The sequence below is a fragment of the Spinacia oleracea genome, chromosome 1 (assembly GCF_020520425.1).
Source record: "Spinacia oleracea cultivar Varoflay chromosome 1, BTI_SOV_V1, whole genome shotgun sequence".
Lineage (NCBI taxonomy): Eukaryota > Viridiplantae > Streptophyta > Magnoliopsida > Caryophyllales > Amaranthaceae > Spinacia > Spinacia oleracea.
Window position 1 is genome coordinate 58,220,778 of NC_079487.1, and position 24,034 is coordinate 58,244,811.

General features: G+C 36.3%; 2 protein-coding genes across 3 annotated transcripts; one reads left to right on the forward strand and one right to left on the reverse strand.

Annotated features, from left to right (window-relative positions):
- Positions 1 to 24: 24 nt before the first annotated feature.
- On the reverse strand, positions 25 to 1,287 carry LOC130464784 (uncharacterized). The gene is made up of 4 exons (XM_056833996.1): positions 1,093 to 1,287; positions 712 to 1,023; positions 366 to 651; positions 25 to 248 (listed from the first exon to the last, which is right to left on the reverse strand). Exons 1-4 carry the CDS (start codon positions 1,285 to 1,287, stop codon positions 25 to 27), a joined length of 1,017 nt encoding a protein of 338 aa, XP_056689974.1.
- Positions 1,288 to 4,121: 2,834 nt separating this feature from the next.
- On the forward strand, positions 4,122 to 22,623 carry LOC110776976 (binding partner of ACD11 1). Of its 2 annotated transcripts, none has more exons than XM_021981545.2 (5): positions 4,122 to 4,336; positions 9,687 to 9,876; positions 17,225 to 17,300; positions 21,223 to 21,336; positions 21,925 to 22,623. In XM_021981545.2, exons 2-5 carry the CDS (start codon positions 9,761 to 9,763, stop codon positions 22,351 to 22,353), a joined length of 735 nt encoding a protein of 244 aa, XP_021837237.1. In that variant the 5' UTR covers positions 4,122 to 4,336; positions 9,687 to 9,760; the 3' UTR covers positions 22,354 to 22,623. The 2 variants fall into 2 exon arrangements, with proteins under 2 accessions (XP_021837237.1, XP_021837238.1); XM_021981546.2 differs by having other exon boundaries at positions 4,162 to 4,336; positions 9,698 to 9,876.
- Positions 22,624 to 24,034: the final 1,411 nt, after the last annotated feature.

Below are 24,034 nucleotides of genomic sequence, written 5' to 3' on the forward strand. Positions count from 1 at the left end.
GGGCTGCAACAGGGGTTTTTTCTACTAGTGCTTCCATACTAATTCTTCCTCTAAGAGGAATGAAGCTTTAGCCATGGAATGGGCAGCTTTATTACATGATCGTTTAACACAAGTAAAACTACATCCATCAAAAGGTCTAACAGTAGCAAGAATATCATTTACAAGAACTTGCGTGGTTGACTTTTCCATAGCTATAACTTGCAGCAGGGCCACAAGACCAAGACAATTAAGCTCTACCTCAAATGTTCCTAAACCCACAATCATACGCTAGCTTCAGTCCAAACATAACTGCAGAAGCTTCAACTTGCATTATGGGCAACACACCATTTACTCTCCTTCCTGCCGACATTAGAACATCCCCACACCATCCCTCACTATCATTCCTAGTCCCGGCTTACCGTCCTTTACAGCAACGTCCGTATTGAGCTTGGTCTTTCCTTCAAGGGGTGGCTGCCAATATAAGGGAGATTGAGCAGAAGCTACATAGAGGTTGTCATCCCTTGTCGTCGCAGCATCAAATTCACCTAGGAGGTGGACTGTCTTACTACAAAGAATAGTTGGATCCACCCTTTTCTTCTCAAAAACCCACAAATTACGTGCATTCCAGGTTTGCCACACGAACATCGTCACTATCTCCCATGATCGATTAAGCTGTCAGGTTTTGGAAAACATATCACCCCAATCCACAAATTCAAGCTCCCATTCCCTTACCTCTAAGCGGATAAGCGACAAACGCGAAAATACTTGAGCTTCCTTGCACAACAATATCATGTGTGGTAGTCTCACTCTCTCACCACACCTAGGACAGACCCGATCAACATTGATCCCCCTACTAGCAAGTGTATTCATGGTAGGTAAACCATTTCTCAGCGCTCTCCACACAAGGTTTTTAACCTTTGGGGGTACTTTAGCTTCCCAAATCTTCTTCCATAGCCACTGACTTGCACTAGAATCCGAAGGGCCACTGTCTCTATTTCGCCGTTGAAGCTCGTAATTGTATGCACTCCGTACTGTAAACTCACCCTTTTTGGTATAAGGCCATGACAAGAAGTCTTATTGATCGCTCTGCGCAACATATGTGGACCTTATTGCCTCCATCTCTAGATTTGTCAGATGCTCTTCAAGCTCATGGAGCTTCCATCTAGTGTCATCCACGTTCCTCCAATCTGCCACCACACTACCAGCTGCCTCCACTGAAGGCAGTAGAGAAAAAAATGTCCCCCAGGTAAACCATTTACCCATGCATCCTTCCAAAACCGCACCGTCCACCCATTTCCCACCATGCATCTCGACCCTTCCTTAACCATCACCCTTGCCGACATAATAGACCTCCATGTATAACTTGCATTTGGAGGGATGTTTACCTCCCATATAGTCGACCTCGGGAACTATTTTCCTTTCAAAATAGTAGCTGCAAATGAAGTTGGATTCGCTGCAAGTCTCCAAAATTGTTTCGCCAACAGTGCTAAGTTGAAGGCACTTAGGTCTCTCATACTCACTCGTGTAAATAGTATAAAGAATAGGCAAAATTGTCAAAAAGTACCTTCTTTTTACCTCACTTTGTGAACTAGTACCTTATTTGTTCAGTTTTGTCAAATAGTACCTTGAATTAAAAAATTATATTAAAAATGACACCTTAGAGTAACAATCCGGCCAAATTGTCAACTTTCCGGCCATTGACTCCGTTTGTTGGCACACTTTGAGTGGGAAAAATACGCGTGTGAACACTCTCTCAGCAATTAACCACATTCAAAATTTTGGTTGAGAATTCCAATGCTCTTTCTTCTTCCCATTTACTACACTGCTCTCATTCCTTCACTCAACCACCATTTTCAGTAAAAATAAAAACTCAACTCTACAATTTAGCTCTTTCATTCTGATTTTCCTTTCACAATATTGATAAACTTGTCATGATTCAACAAAAGACGATGACAATTTAGCTCTTTCATTCTGATTTTCCTTTCATTCTGTTGGTTGGTAGTGTTGTTCCCACCAAAAAAACCAGTTTATTTTCCCCCAAAAAACTTGAGATGAATATGAGATTGTTGGTTGGTAGTGTTTTTCTTAAAAGAGTTCGAGAGGCGCGTGGTTTTTTGGTTTGTTTGTTTCACACGCACAATGTTTTGGAGGGAAGCATGAGTCAATGGCCGGAAAGTTGACAATTTAGCCGGATTGTTGCTCTAAGGTGCCATTTTTAATGCAACTTTTTAATTCAAGGTATTATTTGACAAAACTGGACAAATAAGGTATTAGTTCACAAAGTGAGATAAAAAGAAGGTACTTTTTGACAATTTTACCTAAAGAATAAGATGAATATACTTTTAACCATTTATTTACGAAAATATCCCTTATTGCTCTAGCCCGATTGACCATGCGGATCCCCAGTTCACGCAGTCTGCACTTTAGGTTCCGTGAAATCACCGAAAATCTTTTCATTTTACTATAAGCGCAATGTTAACTAACAAAATGAGACATCTAGCCATAAACTTTTTTACAACGGGCCCTAGCCTAACTTAATCTTAAATATCAAAAATAATATTTGCCACATTCTCATTATCATAATATTTTTATACGGAGCCGGATAATAATTTATTCGCTCATATTATTGAAATCTCAAATGCATGTTGATTGAAATTTTGGCTAATATATCATAATTAACTATATTTTAAATCATAAGATCTAGATGATTATGTTTCCTTATTATTAATATCTTTGCAACAACAAAGTATTTTTTATATGTTAATGTAAATGATTGCATATCACTTTAAAATTTCGTGCAACATTTGATTTATACATGTAGATGGTGCATCACACTTGATGATGATACGATTTTGGATTTTAGATTGGGCTCAAGATGATTCACTAATGTCGATTAAAAATTTAAAGTAGTCTACTGATTTGTACTTACATAATTAGAATACAAATAAATTAGAAAATCAATCAAGTATAAATAAGAGTATATAAAAACAATTGCTATAGGCCCAGTGTTAACTAACAAAGTGAGAGCCCTAGCCATGTACTTTTTTTATGACGGACCCTAGCCAGTAGCTTATCATAATCTTAAATATCAAATTTAACTTTGGCTACATTCTCATTATTGTAATATTTTTATACAGAACACGGATAATAATTTATTCGCTCATATTATTGAAGTCTTAAAGGGATGTCAATTTCAGGGGGGTGGGTTTTGTGGGTGACCCCCTTGTGCATCTGTTCCAAATGGGCGGGGATGGAGGAAAGTTTTGTAAGTGATGGGTTTTAAAAAAAAAAAATCACGGGCGCTGGGGCGATGATGGATTTAATTAGATTGGACCCACACACGTCGATAATTGTACATCTAATTGATTATGAATTATAAAAATATTTACTACTAACTTACTTATTATAATGTTTTTTATTTACTCAATTACTCTAATCAGGCAAACGAATTCTCAAAGACTCCATAATAGAGTTTTGATATTCAAACTCTCTTACAAAAAAAAAATAGTTGAGCCTATGAGTAGGTTTGAGATGTGTGTGTATACGGGGAATGATGAAGAGCTAGGGGATGCATTTTACTTTGTACCTTTCGAAACATGGATTTGGAGAGGTAGGTATGATCATCCCTATCGTGGATGGAGGGGATGAGAATGAGAATTGAATTACAGGCAGGTACGGGTGTGCAAGCCTCGCACTGCCTCAAAGTCATCTATAACTAAATAAAGTAAATGGTGTAGGTAGGTGTTAAGTGATCGGGTAATGAGGTTGATGAGGCGACTGTGCAAGTATTAGGTGGGTATTACTATTTAAGTAAAGAGTGGATGAGATAACTTTATGCTTGACAAAGGTGGTTGAAAAGAATGAAAATAATTTTATCTACGTACTCTTATTTCTTTTAATCATTTTAATTGTTTAATAAGACACCGAATAAGAAATAACAAATGTATCCATCATTAATTTTAATTTGGAGAATATCTACAAACTCTTTTTTTATGATAATTCTCTAACATATTTCATACAAATTTATATTTAGATTATAAATCATGCATCGCACGGGTACTATACTAGTTTTACCTAAAGAATAAGATGAATATACTTTTAACCATTTATTTACGAAAATATCCCTTATTGCTCTAGCCCGATTGACCATGCGGATCCCCAGTTCACGCAGTCTGCACTTTAGGTTCCGTGAAATCACCGAAAATCTTTTCATTTGCCTTAAAGCAAGGAGTATTTTTTTTTACAGACGGTGATCGACACGGTGTGTGTGCCTTACACAGTTTTGACGGTTTTCATAAGTTTCTCCCCATTTTCTTAGTTCTCTGTGAGTCTCTGCAACTACGCATCTGCTTACCAGGTACTGTTTGTAAATATTCAATCTCACGCATATGTTTCACTTTCTCAAAATTTATGTTCTTAATCCGAAATCTTCTTTCTTGCTTAATGTGTTCATAGTTTTTGAACTACTTTCACTAATTATTGTTGATTTTTTTTGCTTAATTTTGCAAGTTTCCCATGGTTTTGTTATATGTCCTTTTGAATTTTGATTTATGTTTTCAATATGAGTTGGGGATTTTAGTTGTTGATTTATATGAGTCCAGAAAGTCATATCCCTGATTTTAATTTGATGGGGTTTTATGAAATCTTTGCTCTGAATGATTAGCCTTTTGATGATTTATCTTTAATTATTTGGAGGAATTTGTCTGTGGTATGTTCTATATTACTCCGACCCGTCATTTCTCTCCAAGTGTTTGTGTCGGATCCTTTGATTTCACAATTTTGTTCCTCGCACCCAATCACCAATTCACCATATGATGATATATGTGCTTTAATATTCTGAAGTTTTGATTCAAGAAAATGTATTTTATGCTAAACCAAAATGTTGAAGAATTGTTAGAGCTCTTAGTAAATGGTTTTATGGAGAGTGGGGTTAATCTAAGGTTGCTCAAATTTCTGATATTCTTCTTTGGTGCTTCCAAATCTAGGATTTCATGCTTTATATAGATAGGAGCTTCTGTTTGGCAATTAGAAATGAAAGGGTCTGCTCTTTAGCAAGGTTACTTCAGTTCTTTGAGGATAAATGATTGTTTACAACAACTGAACTCAACAAAATACATGATTTTTAGTATACTTTATGCTGAATGTGGAGTGAAGACTTAGACTTTGTTTGTTTCTCTACTCTTGAACTGATTTTTTTCGAGGGGCACTGTAGACACTAAAAAATTGTAGTGCATAACAATTAAATTAAATTAATTAATTTGGACCGATATCATAATATTAATCCATTTTAATTATTTTGGCCCACCTAAATTAAACACCCAAGTTAATCAAATACAATTTGAGTCATAAATATTTGGGCTATGTCGTATTGCTAGCCCAAAATAAACAATTCGAGTGGACCAAGTTAAAGACTCTCAAGTCACAAAATGGGCCCGAGCTCAAACCTTTCAAGTCCAGTAAAGGAGTCTTCATCTCCTATAAATATTACTCTTCTACTTCAGTACCGGGACCAGAAATTCATTATTCTCAAGAGCTCATAAAATTCTCTTGGAATTCTCTCTGAAAGTAGTCAATAAACACATCAAATTTGTGTCTAGTCAACCTCAAACTCAAACTCAGGTTGACATCATTAAGCGGACGTCACCCTAAACTCAAACTCAGAGACGTCGTCAGACGACTGTCACCCTAAACTCAAACTCAGGTTGACGTCATCAGACGACTGTCACCCTAAAACCAAATCCAGGTGTCATACACTTGTCACCGTCAGCTGCAGAACAGAATCAGAGGACTTAGTTTATTTTCTTGTAAACTGTAAAATACAGAGATTGTACCCAAATATTCAAATATCAATAAAATTATTTTGTTACATTATTTTTTATGGATTTTTCATGAAATACCCCTGAGTTTTTGCAAAATTCACCAAATGCCCATCGACTTTCAGAAATTCATCAAATGCCCTCCACTTTTTAACAAATACACTAGATACCCTTAATGAACATCTTCTGTCAATTCTGTTAGATTTTCGCCAACTTTACCCTAATTAACTCTATTATTCCATACTTATCTAATTACCCTAATTAAATTTAAAAATAAAAAGTCAAACAAAAACTTTATTTTCCTTTGTTTTTTCCCCTTATGTTTTGTTCTCACCATCTTCCATTCTTACTCCCAGATGAACACCATGGCAGCGGGCAGCCATGGTAGCTCACCATCATGGTCATCCCCTTTCTCTCTTTTCCTCCCCTTCACTACCCCTTATTCCTCTCTCCTCTTATCTTCACCACCATCAGCTCGGAACCCCCTGCCAACTGCCGCCACCACCACCCGCCGGCGCGCCCTTCCAATCATTGCAGCCCAATCTCTCTCCTCCCCCCTTCATTCTTCCTCTTCTCCTCACTATTGAAATCTGAAGATCAATTGCCTACTTGGGTATTCCATTCTTTGGTCAATCCCCCATTTTTAATCTAACCAATTGAAAACAAATCGATTTCAAATGTATTCAATTCAAAAAAAAAAAGTAAACTAACAATAAAAAATAAGGCTCAAAACAAATAGAAAAATTCATTGTTGATTTACTTCCCAAATATGTGATTTCTGTGGGTGGTGTTCTTGAATGGTTTGCGGTGGTTTGATGATAAAGAAAATCAAGGGTTTTTGAACAAGATCTTCAACCCCATCTTCCTGATTCAAAGAATTCGTAGAAACTTGATTAGTTTGAGGTGGGGTTTACAGTTTCGACTTTCAAGGCAATTCTCCTACTTTGGGTTGGCAATTTGTTTTTTTTTTTTTTTTTTTCTAAATAGTTAATTAGGTTAACTAGGAGTTAATTAGTTTAGTTAAGGAAAAAGTTAACGGAAAAGTTAACGGAGCTAACGGAAAAATGTCATTAAGAGCATCTTGTGTATTAAGTTTATAAATAAGGGTGTCTAGCATATTTGTTAAAAAGTGGAGGGCATTTGGTGAATTTCTGAAAGTCGAGGGGCATTTGGTGAATTTTGCAAAAACTCAGGGGTATTTCATGATAAATCCGTAATTTTTATCTTATTTACCTATATTAGAAAATTTGTGTATACGCACTACTCTTGAACTTATTCGACCTTACCTGAACTTTTCTCGAAGTATTCATATGCTTAGTTATTTTAAAGCAACATGATAATCTAAAACACTATTTCTTTTTGTCTTTTTAAGTCTTCATGCATGCAAAATGTTCTCATCAGGGAAACCCATTTTCCTTGTTCAGTGTCGGGGATACAATTGTGCCATGACTGTGGGCCTGTACAATTTTTCAAAATGAGGCCCACTATTGTTTGTGACAATGGAAGAACTCTTGTAAATTGCATATATTGAGAATTAGGGAGATAAGCAACGGCTCAAATATCAATTTTTTGATGACATTTAAGGTTTTGCCGCTGAAACAAGTTTTGGTAAAGATTTAAAGGATGGAATTAATTTGGGAGATGAAAGATTTTTGGAAAATTGTATGAGAAATGGGCGAAGAATGGCTGAATGGGTCAAAAAATAAGATTGTCGTGTCTCCGTATATTGGTCTCCCACTCCGTTAAAAAAAATAAAGGAAAGAAGAAGATAGTTAATAGCGTCCACCATCTTGTTGTGAATGATAACAAATGTTCAAAATCAAAAAGTAATTACTTGTTAGGATTCGAACCCACGGCTTTGGGTATTATACAACACCTTAACCACTACTCCAGTTTTATTTTTGTTTATATTTAAGAAACTAATTATACTATATCTAAATTTGGTCCCTGCTCGTTTGCTCACCCCGCGCCTGAACCACCCCTGTCCTTGTCTTAGTTTAAAAAAGCGTACCCAAGCCGCGCCTAGGCTCAAGGCTCACCTAGGCTCACCTAGGCGCAGTTTTCGGCTCTCCACGCTCACCGATGTCAAGGCGCACGCCTTTTGTGCGCCGGGTGTAAGGCGCAACGCCTTGTGTGAAGGCCCTTCGGGCACAACAGGGTGACGTGGATCTTTTATTTACTTTTTTTTCTTTTTTATTGATATAAACACACCCCGTGTGACTTATCAACGGTCATATCTTTAAACCTAAGCTTTTTGGGTAGTGGCAGTAGCATAATTTGAGTTAATGTTCATGTTTCGAGCTTGTAATTACCATGGAAGGTTTTAATTCTGGCACTCCATCGGTGGGATCACGTGATGCTTATGAACCCTTAAGAAAATAGGCACTCCAATAGTATTATGTTGTTTTGAGTATAAATTGTGTTGATTTTGTTCTATAGCGACTTTTAAGGTTTATTAGGAAATTATGTGCGCCTTGCACCTAGGCTCCATGACCCTTGTGCGCTTTGCGCCTTTTAAGGTTCTTGTTAAACTTCCAATTGCATGGTAAATTTCTGTTGCAGCACAGTTATGCTAAAAAATAATTATGTGTTAGGTTCTAGATGTTTTTTTTCCCAATGTTAGGTTCTAGATGTTTATTTTCCCAATGTTAGGTTCTAGATGTATATTTTTCATGTTAGATGTTTATTTTCCGCTTTAGTAGAGTATACAAGCATTGAAATAGAGGCCTCACCGAGTTATTTCATCGTGTTCATTGAACTTTCTCCATGTTAGGTTCTAATGCCATGGTTAAGGGACAGAAAATGATAAAAAAATTATTGGGACCATGCTATTGATAGAAACGATGCATGTAAACTAAGACGACTTTAGAAGGAAAGCGGGACGAGCAAATCGGGACAAAGGGAGTAATATTTATTTGATAATAATTTAAAGGATGATATTAATTTGGCAGATGAAAGGTTTTTGGAAAATTGCATGAGAAGTGGGCGAAGAATGGCTGAATGGGTCAAAAAACAAGACTGTTGTGTCCCCGTGCATTGGTCTCTCAGTCTCTCCAGAAAAAGGAAAAAAAGAAGATAGTTAATAGTGTCCAACGTCGGTTGTCAATGATAACAAATGTTCAAAATCAAAAAGTAATTAATTGTTAGGATTCGAACCCACGACTGTGGGTATATACAACACCATAACCACTACTTCAGTTTTTTTTTATTTATATTTAAGAAACTAATTATACTATATCTAAAATTTGGGGTCCTTGCTCTCCCCGCTTCGCCCCTGAACCGCACCTGCCCTTGTTAAACTTCCAATTGCGTGGTAAATTTCTGTTGTAGCATGGTTATGCTAAAAATTAATTCCATGTTTCAAGATATTTATTTTCCACATGTTAGGTTCTATATGTTTATTTTCCATGTTAGGTTCTATATGTTTATTTTCCGTTTTAGTAGAGTATACAAGCATTGAAATAGAGGCCTCACCGGGTTATTTCACTGGGTTCGTTGAACTTTCGTGTTAGGTTCTACTGTCCATGGTTAAGTGACAGAAATGATATAAAAAATTAGTGGACCATGCCATTTATAGAAACGTTGGAAGTAAAATGAGACGGCTTTATAAGGAAAGCGAGAGTAAATCGGGACGGAGGGAGTAGATATTTATTTCCCGCTTTACAGAGTATACAAGCATAGAAATAGAGGGCTCATTGAGTAATTTCACTGTATTCGTTTAACGTTCTCTGTGTTACCGACCGTAATCAGTCATCTCTGTTTTTTCGTCAATGCAAGTTACAAATTGTGCTATTTGTTGATTGCGAATTCCATTTTATGTCTTGGAGTGCCTCATTTTTCATCAAGTGTTTTTTGCCAAATTATACTTTTTGATACCCTATTGAATTATAGGTCACTAGCAGGTCTAACTTCCATTGGATTGGTTCTACAATAAGCTCCCGAAATTATTTTACTAAGAACAACCAATGTATCCTGGTGGGTATACTGTTGAGGTAACTACACTGTCCCCTAGAGCAACGGAGAAAGATGTGCGTGACTTCTTCTCGCATTGTGGCGCAATTGAACATCTTGAAATAATCAGGTATCTGTTTTTTATATCCTCTGCTAATAAAATCTACCGCTGATTGCTTGCTTTGCTAAATCACTGCGTGCATTATTGTTAAGCCTATTTGCTATATATTTCATTGAGTGCAATCTTGTGTGTTCTTACTGAAAAATATCATTTACTTCTACAATATTATGTTAAATGTTTTTGGCTCTTTTGTGTTCTTTTCATTAACTCTTATTTCTGTGTCTGGTATTGTTACATCTTAATATACCAATGAAGTCTATGGTGTATATGGCATCCTTGGAATTCGCATATCAAATAAATATTTAGAACAAGTCAGGAATTGAGCAAAGACACCACAACCGTTGTCAGGCTTCTGCTTTCAGTTTCCAAATACCCAATTAGACCGGGTTCTGATCCGCACAAAGATACTCGATCTGAATCTTCACACCGTCTTGATACAAGATGGCTCTTTCAATATCAGCAACTGGTGTAGGGTGAACACAGTACTCAGCCATCTGTTGTTCCTGCTAGGCTGCTATCTCTATAGTTTTTTTATTTCCTGTACTGTGTGTTTCCATGTTTACTCCTCAAATTTTTTACCCTTGCTAACTTCACGAACCAGTTTATCTCATAAACTTAACCACAACATCTACCATGAATGCCTGCTATTATGACAAGGATTGACAAGAGAAACCAGATTGAGAAAGATGTATCTACAAAGGAAACACACGCTTTTCAGAACCATGCCCTCCTTCTGAACACTTCTTGTTTGTCAACTTTTTGGAGCGGAAAAATTAAGTTAAGGAATGCATTGCTGAACATGAAAATTTTTGTGAAACAAAAACACGACAGACTGAATCTGAAGGTAACCATGCATTTATAAGACACCGATATTGAAGCAATTGCAATCAATTTACTTAAGAAGAAAGGCACCCTCTATAAACGCAGTGAAATGTCAGGTAGCATTATTTTTGGCACTATTAGTACTGATGAGAAATATGGATGCGAATGTTGTCTGTGGTTTGAGGATATGCATGAAGAACTTGAAGCACATTATAGATATAAATAGCGTGCAGGAGACCCCTCAGTTGAAGGAATTCCAAAATTCCACATGAAAATCTAGCAGTTCGCCTATAAATGTGAGTTGAGACTTGAGAAAGCCGTATCCTCTTGTGTCTTGTTTGGAACCGGGAATTAGGTAGCAAAGTTGCCATGTTGAACGTCTTATCTGAACCTAAATCCATAACCCAAACCAATAAGGAAATAGAGAATTCGGTTGCTTCAACCGTCTTCCCTTCAAATACCGGTTAGGGTGTGTTTTGTACAAGTGCTGGAAACGGAAAGGAATGCAAACAAATTAGAACACGCCAGGAAAAGCCAATAAGCCAAATGAGTAGAAAACTTAACACCCGTTAGACAACTTGGTGTAAAAGTTGTCAAATATGACAAATTAGTATATATAACTTAGTTTCATGTGACAAAGATACTTTGAACATTAGTATATAAAACATAGTTTCATGTGGAGCTGATTCTTTGAACAAAACATGATCCAGTCTCCTGCCTGGATTGAAAAATCCAACAGAAATTACAATATCCTCAATAGAAAGAAGAGAAATGCGTAAGGATATAAAGCTGATTCAAAAAGATTTAACTCCCATACTCCATAACAAAGGAGGTATCAATTATTGAACCACTTCATCTGTGTAAGCAAACTAAAAAGATTATTCAAAGATTTAACTCTCATACTTTTAAATAATGATTAAAAGTAAACAAAATTAAGTAAGCAAATGGCATCCCCCCCTCCTCTTCTGCCACTTCACCATGTAACAAAGCCGTGTTTCTTTTAACTCCCTCTCCCCAATTACAAACTAAAATAAAACAAATAAAGTTCGTTTTAATTTTCTCCATGTTTTTATTCTCTCTAAGGTGCTTTTGTTTATAGCATTTCTTCTCTACTAACTCGCTAATCTTTCTCCTCAGGATACTCTTAACTGAATTATACTGCACTAAATACAATGCCCCTTCTCATTACAGTTTTCATCCCTTGCTTTTATCTTAATAAACAACAGTGGAGATAACAAACTCCCAATGTTAGTAAGCAAAAGAACTGGCACAGAATTGTAAAATGTATGACACTAGCAGAAAAATTTCCTTGAAAGAGGGATATAATTAGCATATAAACAACAAATAGTGTGTAAGAAGATGAAACAATTTGAGTGCAGATTAGACCTGTTCAACGGGCTGGAGGCCCAATAAAAGCCCGAATCCAGCCCGTTTCATAAAGGGCTCAGCCCTTTATTTTTATAAATAAGCTGGGCTCTTAACGGGTTTGTTTTTAACGGGCTTTTAAAGGGCTGCGTTTTGAGCCCTTACCGGTAATATTTTAACAGCTTGATGGGTTAGGTTTCTCAATTTTTTTGCTTCCCCGTCTCCCTCCCCTCTTTCTCTCTCTTCTTTCTCTCTCTCCTCCGTCCATCTCCCCCTCAGGTAATGGGAAATTGTTCGTCATTTTCAGCAGAGTATTATTTTGGTGAGGAGAGGAAGAACGAGAGGAATTAGAATAGCATTGCCGACGAAATTCTGGAGTTATTGGGGTGGAATGACCACGATTTGCAGGAGAGAGAAAATGATATGAGCTTAGGTATTTTTGATTTACAGGAGAGAGAAAATGATGAGGATAGGTTTTTTTGATTTGCTGGAGAGAGAAAATGTAGGTATTTGATTTGCAGGAGAGAGAAGTTATGGAGTTATACGGATGGACATAAGCTGCTAATACACATTGTTTGTTCTTTTTCTAAATATAACCCGTATCCAGCCCAGCCCTTTAAGGCCTAGCCCAGCACGACCCGTTAAAAATACAAGGTTGGCCCAGCCCGGCCCGTTTAACTTCGGCCCGACCCGTTGAACAGGTCTACTGCAGATAGAGAAAGAGAGGAAAAATCCACAAGCTAGTGTGATTGAGAGCATACTATATTTCCGGAAGGTTTTTGCACATTCCACTCTGACCACTCCCGTAGCACCTCCTCAAGTTTCAGTTTACTTGAAACAAAACTAACCCATAAGACTCTAACCAACAAAAATGCAATCTAACACAAATACAATTTAGAGTTGTTCCATTTTACAAGTGAAGATTTATGAGCAACACATCACTACCAAGATAAAATAGCCTTCACTCTATAGTGAGTATGCTAATTTCTTTTAGGTATGAGGCAACATCACCTTAGGATGCTCTTTACTAACTTATGATCTCGCAGATGAAGAAGTGTACCAGAACTCTTTGGAGACCTGGCATTCTTATTAAGACTTTAGTTTTCAAGACCATACCTTCACCCTTAATCCACCCTTTCCAATGAACTCTCCTCAGTAGTTTATTCTTTTACTGTTGTTAGTATGCTAAAATATTTCGTGCGACTGTACCATATAAATATGACCCATTGACTTACTAAGTTAGAGACTCCTTTATGGCTTATCATGTAACAATAAAAAGAAAATGACAGACGTAGAAAATCTAACTTAATTTTTTTTTCCGATAAGCATCTGAGCAATCAAAATTGACCAACCCCTTCTCACTCTGACGAAAAGAAAAATCCAAGAACAATGTATTAGTATTTAATATACAAGACCTCATAATGAATAGAAGTAATTGCAAAAACATTCAAAGTTTCCATTGTTCAAGAGATTTGTTGCAACAAGCTATTATTTTTGGACGCTACTCAATGTAATAGATAAAGTTTATGCAATTCTAGGTAAAGAGGCATATTAACTTATCAAGTAAGATATAGCCAAGTTCAACAATAGGTTTTCTCCATCATTGAAACCTAATAATTCTATGTTATCTCGATCATTATTTTTCTTCAAAATTATTACAGAAGTAGACTACCACTGTTACAATTGGATATGAAATACAGAGTACTAAAAATGCTAGATATTCCAATTAATATATGCTTAACTCTATGCTTTATAATTAATGACTTTGATTTTTATAACATGCAAGCATTATATTTTTTAACTAATACTCTATACCTCAACTTATTAAGAACAATTCAATGCAATGAAATAAAAAAAAAAACAATTCAGATTCAAAAACCATCAATAATTAAAAATGGTCATTAATTTGTGCATAATTCTACACCAAACACCCCGTAAAGTCACACACGAATCATTATCAATCCCCTAGTTTATACCATAACCTTCGAGTAAAAATTTAACGCAATCATAAAATTTGGTGCTAATTTTATTCCAGTAATCCAGTTCTCATCTAGCAGTGATGTATAAGAATTAAGAAGGGCGTGTATAATCGAAAATTCCATACTCAACATCATTAATTAAGAAACAATTAATTGTTGCTAAATTGCAAACAAGATCGAAGAAAAATGCAACAATCAGATAGGAAGGATTTTACCCGTTTGAGAAGCGAAGTGAGGAATAGAGCAAGATGGAAGAGATAAACCATGTGAGAAAATTTTCAGAAACTTTTCAAGCAGATGTGTAATTGAAGATCAATAGGGGAAAGAGGAGAGAGAAATGGCAACATGAGACAGTTGGGGACAACAAAAAAAAATTCTAAAAAAAACAATTGGTACTCACAGGTGGGAACCGGCACATAAGAGTACTGTTCATAAGCTACAGTAAAAATCTCTCCCACTTTTTAATTATTATTAAATATTTTTTCTTTAACTAGGTGAATATAAAGTGAAAATGTAATAATATAATATGGAGTAAATGAGACGACAGAAAATGGAAAACAAAATAAAAATTGTACGTTAGGGCAATCCTTCGACGAGAGGTAAGGGGTAAATCTTGCAGGAAACTAATTTTTATACTCATTTGTGACACAGAGCTATGTTCTATACGCATTTGTCAAAATTGATAACTTTTATACCAATACGGCAAATCGATAATAGTTATTGTTACTTTGTTCTTGTGCTTGATTTACATTGTGGAATGGTATCACTTGTCTTTAACAAATAATAAAATATTTTTGGCCAATTGACCACATGGGTTTATAAATTAACACTCTTTGACACTTTGGTATCAAATATAAAATTTAGCACGGGCAACATTTGAGTATAAAAGTTAACACGACATGTTAACCTTTATTTTTGCCGGAGTCAGCACATAAGCTTATTTTTGTTATTTACCTCATTTTTATTATATTTTATTTGTTTTTTTCATTTTAATTTGTTTCTTTTGTTGTAGATTAATAATTTTTCTCTCCACTCTAATCTAATTTCATAGCAAAATAAAGGAGGAGAAATAAATTATAATGAAATAAAAACTTTTTGTTCCTTTGAGTTTTAAATTTGAACGGAACATCAGTGTTTATTTATCGGTTAATTATTTTACAAAAATTAAAAAACAAGAAAATGAGAATGTATAAAACCACTATCATTTTATACATAATAACTAAAAGATAATATATTTTGCTAAAAGTTAGATTTTAAAGTTCAATGAAAACATTCAAAATCCTCTTTAGCGTTTTCTTATTACCCTTCCCACATAAATTCAAAACAAAACTTGTTATAAATAATTTATTTTGAGGCGATTATTATAAATACATGTAATAAAATGTGACTTATCATTAAAATCCATTCAGTTTTGAATAATCTAATTTAATTGATCTTAATGAATTTTTTGTAACATGGATATTCTAATCCTCTTTAGCGTTTTCTTATTATCCAATTACATTTTAATATCACAAGATTCATAACCGAACTTATGAATCCTTAATATCAGTACTGCGTAAAACCGTGGTTATTAAATTCTCGATCCGGATTTTACGATCCAACGACTCTACGATCCAAAAATACGCCACCGATCCGGATCTCAGGTAGGATCTTAATGTGTGTAGGATATTACGATCTTACCTCGATAAAATTTTTGAGTGGTAGTATCTTAATCCGATCCTACGATCCGATCCTACTATCACGATCCGATCCAGCGTACAATATTTCAAGATAATAATTTTTTTTGAATTACTAAATAGTTCATAATCACATATCATTAGAAAAGTGTTACTTTTCTATCAATGAATTAGTTACAAAACAAGAAGTATAATTTTTACTAAAAATTAAAGAACTATTTGATTATGAACTATTTAGTAATAAAAAAATAATTTTTTTACCATCCGATTCTACCGATCTGATCCTACCCCCTCATCGATCCGAGGTAGGATTCGGATCCTGACAACCTTGCGTATAACATAAAGATGTATAAAAAATTGGGCAAACAAAATTTCTTTCTTGATAATACCAAGGCATAATTCATGATAATTTTGTTCCTCTCCCTTTCTTTAATTGTCATACTAGGTTAAAGTAGCTAGATGATTAATCATCAATAAGTGAAACAAAAATGATATTAGTTGAACTAAAACATTATACAAAATATGAGTACATGCTAACGTGCTTACTCTAGCGAAAATTAAGGCTAATATGTTGCTATGTGCTGCCTTTTATATCCAAATGTCGCTTGTGGTAAGTTTTATACTTAAGTGGCTTAAGGGTGCTATCTTATATACCAATATGGTCAATTGACCTAGTATTTTTTATAATCATAAACGTTAATGCAAAGAAATTTACAATATCTGCAACCAAATGAAGGCAAACAAAAACTGAGAATTCCACTTTGAGTTACTCTGTAATTTAAATTCAATTTTCCAGATCAGAAAAGAGAAATTTTGAAAAATGCAAACACAGCAATTTTTACCCAGACAATTGAGGCAAATCTATGCTTGGAGAGAGAAATTGGATACTTTGTGGTCCAAAGAGGAGACACATTCACCATCACAGTTTGAAATCAAAATGATTATCAAACTATGAGGAGTGAGATGTTGATGCTATGGCTGGCATTTGTAGAGGCTGTATATAAATAGAGAGAGATAATTCATTTGAAGGATGCAATTGTTACTGCTGGGTAGGGCAGGGTAACAAATCAGGAAAATGGGTTATTCTCAAGTAACGGATATCCTATCAAACATAAAGTAACATATTCTCTTATTTGATTCAGTTTCTGGGCCTTCAAATGCGACAACCAAACACGCACTTAGAGAGTTAGAGTATTGGTTGTATGAATGTGAGGAAAGAAAGGACAAGTCATTATTAACTTGGCATAAGGGGAGGATATCGAATACATGTAATGTAGCCTTCAGAAAATACTATTTTGCTGAGATTTAGTTAATGGAAAAGCGGGAATTGAGAAGAGCAACGTTTTGTATTTCCATTGATTCTGTAAGTTACTTTATTTTGTTTAACCATTTCGCTGTTCTGCATTCATAATTAATTGTCACTTTTGACTTGTTTCTATTGTTCGCATTCCTGAGAGTTACAGACCGCCTTTGGTTTGTGTACTTGTCCTTATGCTAACTGTAACGATGGTCCAGGACTGGTGAATATGGATGTACTGCTTATGTGACATTTAAAGATTCTTATGCTTTGGAAACTGCTTCCTTACTCAGTGTACGTACAACTTTCTAAAGCTTCCTAGTTTTTCATTAATGGTGGACTACTGGTTGCTTATATGCTTCATGCAGTACAGAACTATGTGCTTAATAGTTGCATTGTGGAAGTGCTTAATAATAAGTAGCTTCTAATAGTAGTCATGAAAATCATGAGTATTGGGTTTTAACTTCTATTGAAACTCATCTCAAAAATCTTAGACCATTGAAGATTGTAGTTATTTTCCATTGCATACTGTCTCATAGTTTTCTTCTTTATCCATCATTCATTTCTGTCTCTGCTTTATTGTCTTTTTAGTTTATTTGGTAAGTGAAAGTGAACAAGGTGACTTTTGGATGTCTAGAAGGTGGGAAGGAAGGCACACTGGTGCATTTCCTAGCCAGTTTAGATATCTGTGTTTCTGAGCTTGTTTCATTGGTTTCCGTTTATAATTGATAAATTTCTTTTAATTGCAAAAAAGGAAAAGAAAATAGTCAATACAATCAAAATGGCTATCGTGGAATTGAAATGAACTTCACGTCTAATTAGTTTTTCATGAATATTTTTCTCTAGTCGCTCAAGATCTTTACTAAGACAATAACCTTACTGATTGCCCAAATAAATTAGGTAAAAGTTCTACATTAATTAAGCTGTTGGTCAACTGACTTATCTTTATTGGGCAAGCAGTAAAGGTGATGTGATGGGGTGAGAAATTAACAAATTTGATGTATTTCTAATTGCTTGGGATAATAGGAATGATTATGATGCTCCTGTTGACAACAAATGAGACTTTGTGCCACTTTTCTGCTTGTACATGTCGAGCTTCCTTTATTTGGTTATTATTTCCTGTATTCTTCTTAGGTTGATAAACGAAAAGCATAGGAATGGAAATTCAGGAATAATTGAAACACAGACAGATAAGGGCTGTAAAGGGGTTAATTTTTTCATTCATTTGAAACAGGGAGAGTAGAGCGATATACAAATCACATGGGGTTGACTGATTCTTCCACTCTCGAAGGTATGGAAGTAATTGTGCACAATCCAATTGTGACGTGATCATATGAAATTATACTAAAACATGACGTCTAGGTGTGTCCATGATGGTGCCTATGTCAAGAACTCCAAAATATACTGTAATTTTACATGGTGTGCATAGATAGACCTATCCGTTCATAACGATAGGTGTATGCTTCGTCAAGGTTATAAGATTGAGTACGTATACTAGAGAAACTCTGATGTGCTTAAGGGAGAGTATTGTCAACCCAGAAAAAAAGACCACCTGTCGTCCACTTCTGTCTATATTGCTTCTGTGTGTTTGGGTAATAGCTATTCAAATGTTACTGGTGAAAGTTCAAGAAAATAACCAATTGCATTTATCTAGAGTTGCTTACTTAAGTAAGGGTCTGTTTGGCGAAGCTTCTGGAAAGTAATTTATATTTCTCACAAGTAGTTCTACAGAAACTGTTTCTAGAGAAACACTTGTGAGAAGCAGAATTGTTTAGACACAAAATTCTGTAGTACTTCGAAGAAACATAAACAATTTTACATTGTTTAGTCTATCGTATATTTGAAGAGTTATTCAACATTTATTCTCAAACATAAAATGAACTGTAATACTTTGTGGAATTATTCAATATCGTCACAAGAATGTAAGTTTTTGTTATTACGGAGTATTATTCTTCGATAAAAAACAAAGATGAAGACTACCAAACCCAAAATTAAATAAAGTTGTTTTACTAGGTGAGCTGGGTTTCACTTTTTTTATATGCTTGGTTAGTTTACTGAAGAACTTCAACTTTAATTTTTAAAAACTAATAAACCGAGCTTAAATTTGATGCAAAATTTCAGTTTTGATTTCTGGGTTGGGTTTCTCATCAATACTTGTAAAATTAATGCTGCAGAGTTTGAATTTATTGTTATTTATAGTGAATTCCAGTTTAATTTTGGAGATGAAAGAGAAAGGTCTTGGGTGAAAGGAAGGGAAGTACGAACTACGAAGCATGTTTTAATGGGATGTAGGTGGCCATACTTTTCCAGTGACAGGTATTATTGGAAACTTAAAATTTCATTAAGTTGGGCAAAACGGCTCGTTATAAATAGTGAATTGTTTAAATTTGGAGATGAAAGAGAAAGGTCTTGGGTGAAAGGAAGGGAAGTACGAACTACGAAGTATGTTTTTAATGGGATGTAGGTGTTCATACTTTTCCAGTGACAGGTATTATTGGAAACTTAAAATTTCATTAAGTTGGGCAAAACGGCTCCCTGAGAAACCGAAAAGAAGAAGCTAGGAATTGGAGCTTCTGTTTCTAAGGGGGTAAAACCGTAAGAGCTGATTTTGGCTTCTCTAGAAAGTAGAAACATAAACTACTTTCCCATATACCCTTCTTTGGCCCAATTTCTATTTTTTTGTCTATATACACTTGTAGAAGCTTGGCCAAACAGGTATTAAGTAATTTTATGAGGAATCTGAGGATCAAATAATCTGAAAAATCTTCGTTGTACTGTATATCCTTGTCAATAACCCTCCATATGTAAAAGGTAAACTAATCTTTTCTTAGGCAGTTCTAGGGGAGTCTGTTTGAGTTATAGATAAGACTTCGTAGTATGACTCTGTTTTGGCTTCGCAATCTTTGGCTTCTGAGATCAAGATACGTGACATTTTTAAGGCACATATCCCATTGAAATAAGGTTGTGTTTGGTTCACAAAGGGGAAAGAGAATAACATAAAAACAGGAAAGCAAAACCCTAAATTGTCATAAGTTGTTTGTTTTGGAAAAATCAAAAGTAATCAAACCACCAAAGCAGAAACCGCCCTTGTCAACTCCCACTCCCACCAACCCTGTACTTCAATTTACAAACAGCATTACCTCCCCTCCGCTGCTGCCTCCCTCCTCTACATCTTAGCGTTGTTGTCCCCCTCCGCTGCCTCTACTCCCCCAGCCCATGAATCGCACGACACCGTTGCTCTCCGCTCTGCCGCCGTTGCTCTCCTCTTCGCTGCCTCTACTCTACCAGAATCTTCTGCGACGTGGCATTTCCCCTCTCCTCTACCTACTCTACTCACCTAGGCCCGTGCGCCGCTGCGCCTTCCCCTTCCCCTTCCCCTCCTCTCTCTCTCTCTCCCTCTTCTCCTTTATCTCATCTCTCTTAGATCTAGTGGTTAGAATTGTTTCCGGCGAGTTTAAGGTTTATTTTTGGGGTGGTTGGGGTGAATTTCGGGGTATGGTGGTTGGTTTTCGGCGATGGTAAGGTGGTTTCGGTGAAAGGAAGGGTAGTTTTTGTGGTGGTCGGGTGGGTTTTAAGAGGTTTAGTAGTCTTAATTCGGCGGCGCCGATGGTTGGGGTGGTGAGTCAGGTGATGTATTGGTGGAGGTGTTGTCGTCAAGAATGGTCAAAGTGGTAGTTAAATTGATTGGGTGAATAGGAGTTTCGGGGGTTTAGATGATTCCTTGGAAGGGTGGGGAATCATGGTAGAGGGACGTGAGGGAATCATATGGGTAAAGGGAATGATTGAATTGGTCTATCAAACAACATAAATGGGAATAAAGGAACTTGATTCTTTCCCCCTTTGTTGAAACCCCCTAAACAAACGCTCCCTAAATATATTTAACGACTATTTAACCTAGTGAAAAGTGAAGAACCTGTGAAATTAGTTTGATTGCTTGGCAGCAATGTTCTACTAGATTTTTCAACTTATTCAAGTACAAGGCACAGTGCTTTTGTTATTTTCTTATCTTGTAGTTCCGGAAGGAGCATAAAACAATCTGCACAGCTACAATTCTGTATGTGACAGTTCAAAGTTTAATGCACACTGTATGTTGACTCCTCGTTTGTGTTTGGATGAGTGTTTTGCTACACCATGCATATGTCTTCTGATCTCTCTGTTGAGTGAACTTTAAATTGTCATCCTTCTTCCTAACTTGTTCACGCATTGTTATCTCTAGGGAGCCACAATTGTTGATCAACGTGTGTGCATCACTCGGTGGGGATCTTATGTTGATGAATATGATCCTTTTAGTGATGCTTCATGGAGAAGAGCAGATAACTCCAGTGACTCGGTATGTACTATTGGTTGGCTGTGACTTGGTACTATAATATCCCCATTTATTTATTTTTGGCTGTTATTTCTTGACGAAGTACCACAACAATTATTCTGCAATTACCTTGGCTGTGTTTTTCTGACGTCCATTCTTTTGGTGTCTGAGTTAAATTTAGCTATTTCACGGTTGGCATATCAACCTATGATATCTAGGTACTCAATATTTGTCTTTTGGTTTCTTTTGCAATCATACATTTCCCTCCATCCCACCATATTTAACATCCCGCTTTCCTTTTGGGATGTTTTGGGAAAACTTCTCAATGTTCTCTAAATGTCACTTTAATTCTCCATCATGTCGACACTTCTCTCTCTGTATTCCTACACTTTCTCTTATGAGTACTACTTTTACTCTCTATTCTCGAACCCACCTATAGGATGGAGGGAATAATCAGTTTACCGTATTGAGATCACAAATTCTGTTTCATCTGCGAACTTGATAACAATGATAGCAGTTTCCCACTTTTTATGACCCAGAAATTTTAGTTTCTGCACTGGTGTTAGAAATTTGTAAGTGTATAAGTATAACATTCTCAGTCAATCTGGTCAGGCATCTCAGAGCAGTCCATTTGTTTCGACCCCTGGAGAAGCTGTAACAGTAGCCCAGGAAGTGGTCATAACCATGATAGCCAAGGGTTACGATTTAGGCAAGGATGCGCTGACCAGGGCAAAAGCATTTGACGAGTCTCACAATATGTCAGCCACTGCAGTTGCCAAAGTAGCTGAGCTGAGCAATAAAATTGGGCTTACACCAAAACTTTATGCAGGTATGGAAGTTGTCAAGTCTGTAGATCAGAGGTATAATGTGTCTGAGACAACAAAATCTGCTGCGTTCTTCACTGGAAGAACAGCGGCTTCTGCTGCCACTGCTGTTGTCAACAGCAGTTATTTCTCAAAAGGAGCTCTTTGGGTATCTGATGCTCTCAGCCGAGCAGCCAAAGCAGCAGCTGACTTGGGTACACAAGCTGGTAGTAAATAAACCTATGTAAAAATGTATATCATCCCATATTGGATTGAGGGACTGCTAGTCTATCACTGAGATTTGTGAATTATTTGTGAATTGTGCAAATCACATCTCCAAATATCCCCCTCCCTATTCACATATCTTAATGATTAACCTGTCATATTTTATTAGGACGGCAAAATATTGTGCTTACTATACTACTGCTTGAGTGTTAAACGCAGCATTTCGGTGTAGCGGTCTTCCCAATGAGCTTATGCTTAAAACAGGTGTAGTTTGGTTTGTGTATTTTTTGCTCTTCATCCGCCCCCTCCCCCACCCTCCACTGCTTTTGCACAGCAACAACACCCTTGACATGGAGCTCGGGGCGCTGATAACATAATTACTTTCGGATACTGTTGAAACCTATTTGCGTTATTAGAGTCAAAATAGTGCATTAGCAAGTCATTAACTTGCCTGCCTACTATAAGGATATGAATAAACAATATTTGAGCAGTAGAAGAAGATTATATGTTAGGTAAAACACTCCAACCATCAGGTTCCTATTAGATGATGGTGGGTTGGAAGAAACAAGGTGAGTTTTAAGTCCTCTTTGAATGGGCCGTTGTTGCCTACTGACATTTCTTCTCTTATTGATCCGCATTCTTATGCGTGCTTGTTGGTTTTCAAAAGTATCTTTTTTTGTGTGAGCATGCTTAACCAGAAATATTGATGTTCGCGGTTCGCGGTTCTTCATCCACTGATGTGCAAAAAGTTTATTTTATTAACAGGTGCAAGCGATTTGGGTGCATGATAGGGTAGTTTTGCTATTGTACTCTGGACCCGAAAATTCTTCAAGGTTTACCTTATTTTGATTGCTTAGAGGGAAATCAATAAAATTTGAGTCTGGCGGGATGTTACGGTTGTTCGTTGTTGTTTTGATAACGCTACTAAAGCTCTTATGGATGATTTTGACTACTGAAATATGCAAGATCTAGTTTGTTTATTGCGCGCTCTTCATTTTTTTATGCGGAATGTTGGGCCTACGGATGGCAATCGGGCGCGGGTTTAACTAAATCCTCATGCATACCAACCCTACGGTTTCTTGGGTTGTTTCCGACACGCGGGCTCGTCTTCAAAATTTGGATTCCGTTCGGGTTTGAAACGTGGCTAGATCAATGGTTTCTCTTGCACATGACTTGGATGCTCGTGCTCGTCGCCTAGAGCCGCTTTCTTAGCTTTTACTTTAATTATCTTTTGTTAGTTAGTTTTAATTGAAAACAGAAAATGCGTACACGGTACATATACTACAGTAAAGCCCCAGGTGCTATAGAGCCCGTCCCCGTACATGGCAACACGGTTGTCACACTCACTGCTACACTGTCCATGTGAAATTTGGAGTCGCCGCCCCCTAGTCGGAGAAGAACCCTTCTTAGTACTTAGTAATTACTATACATATCGGTATGAGTGGCTCCAACCTGGTGCATTGATATGGGAGAAATCAGTTTAAAGTGATCATTTGTGATCATTGGTTTTGGCGGGAAAAACAGTTAGAAAAGTTAGTTAAAAGCTTTTCGAATATTTTATTAGGAGGTTGTTATTTTTGTTAAGCTGAGTTTGTTACAGCATATAAACAATGTGGTGCCTTGTATTTGGCTAACCAATGAATAATACAACTCCTTCTAAAAGAATCTTTCTCTCTCTATTCTGTTTCTCCCTC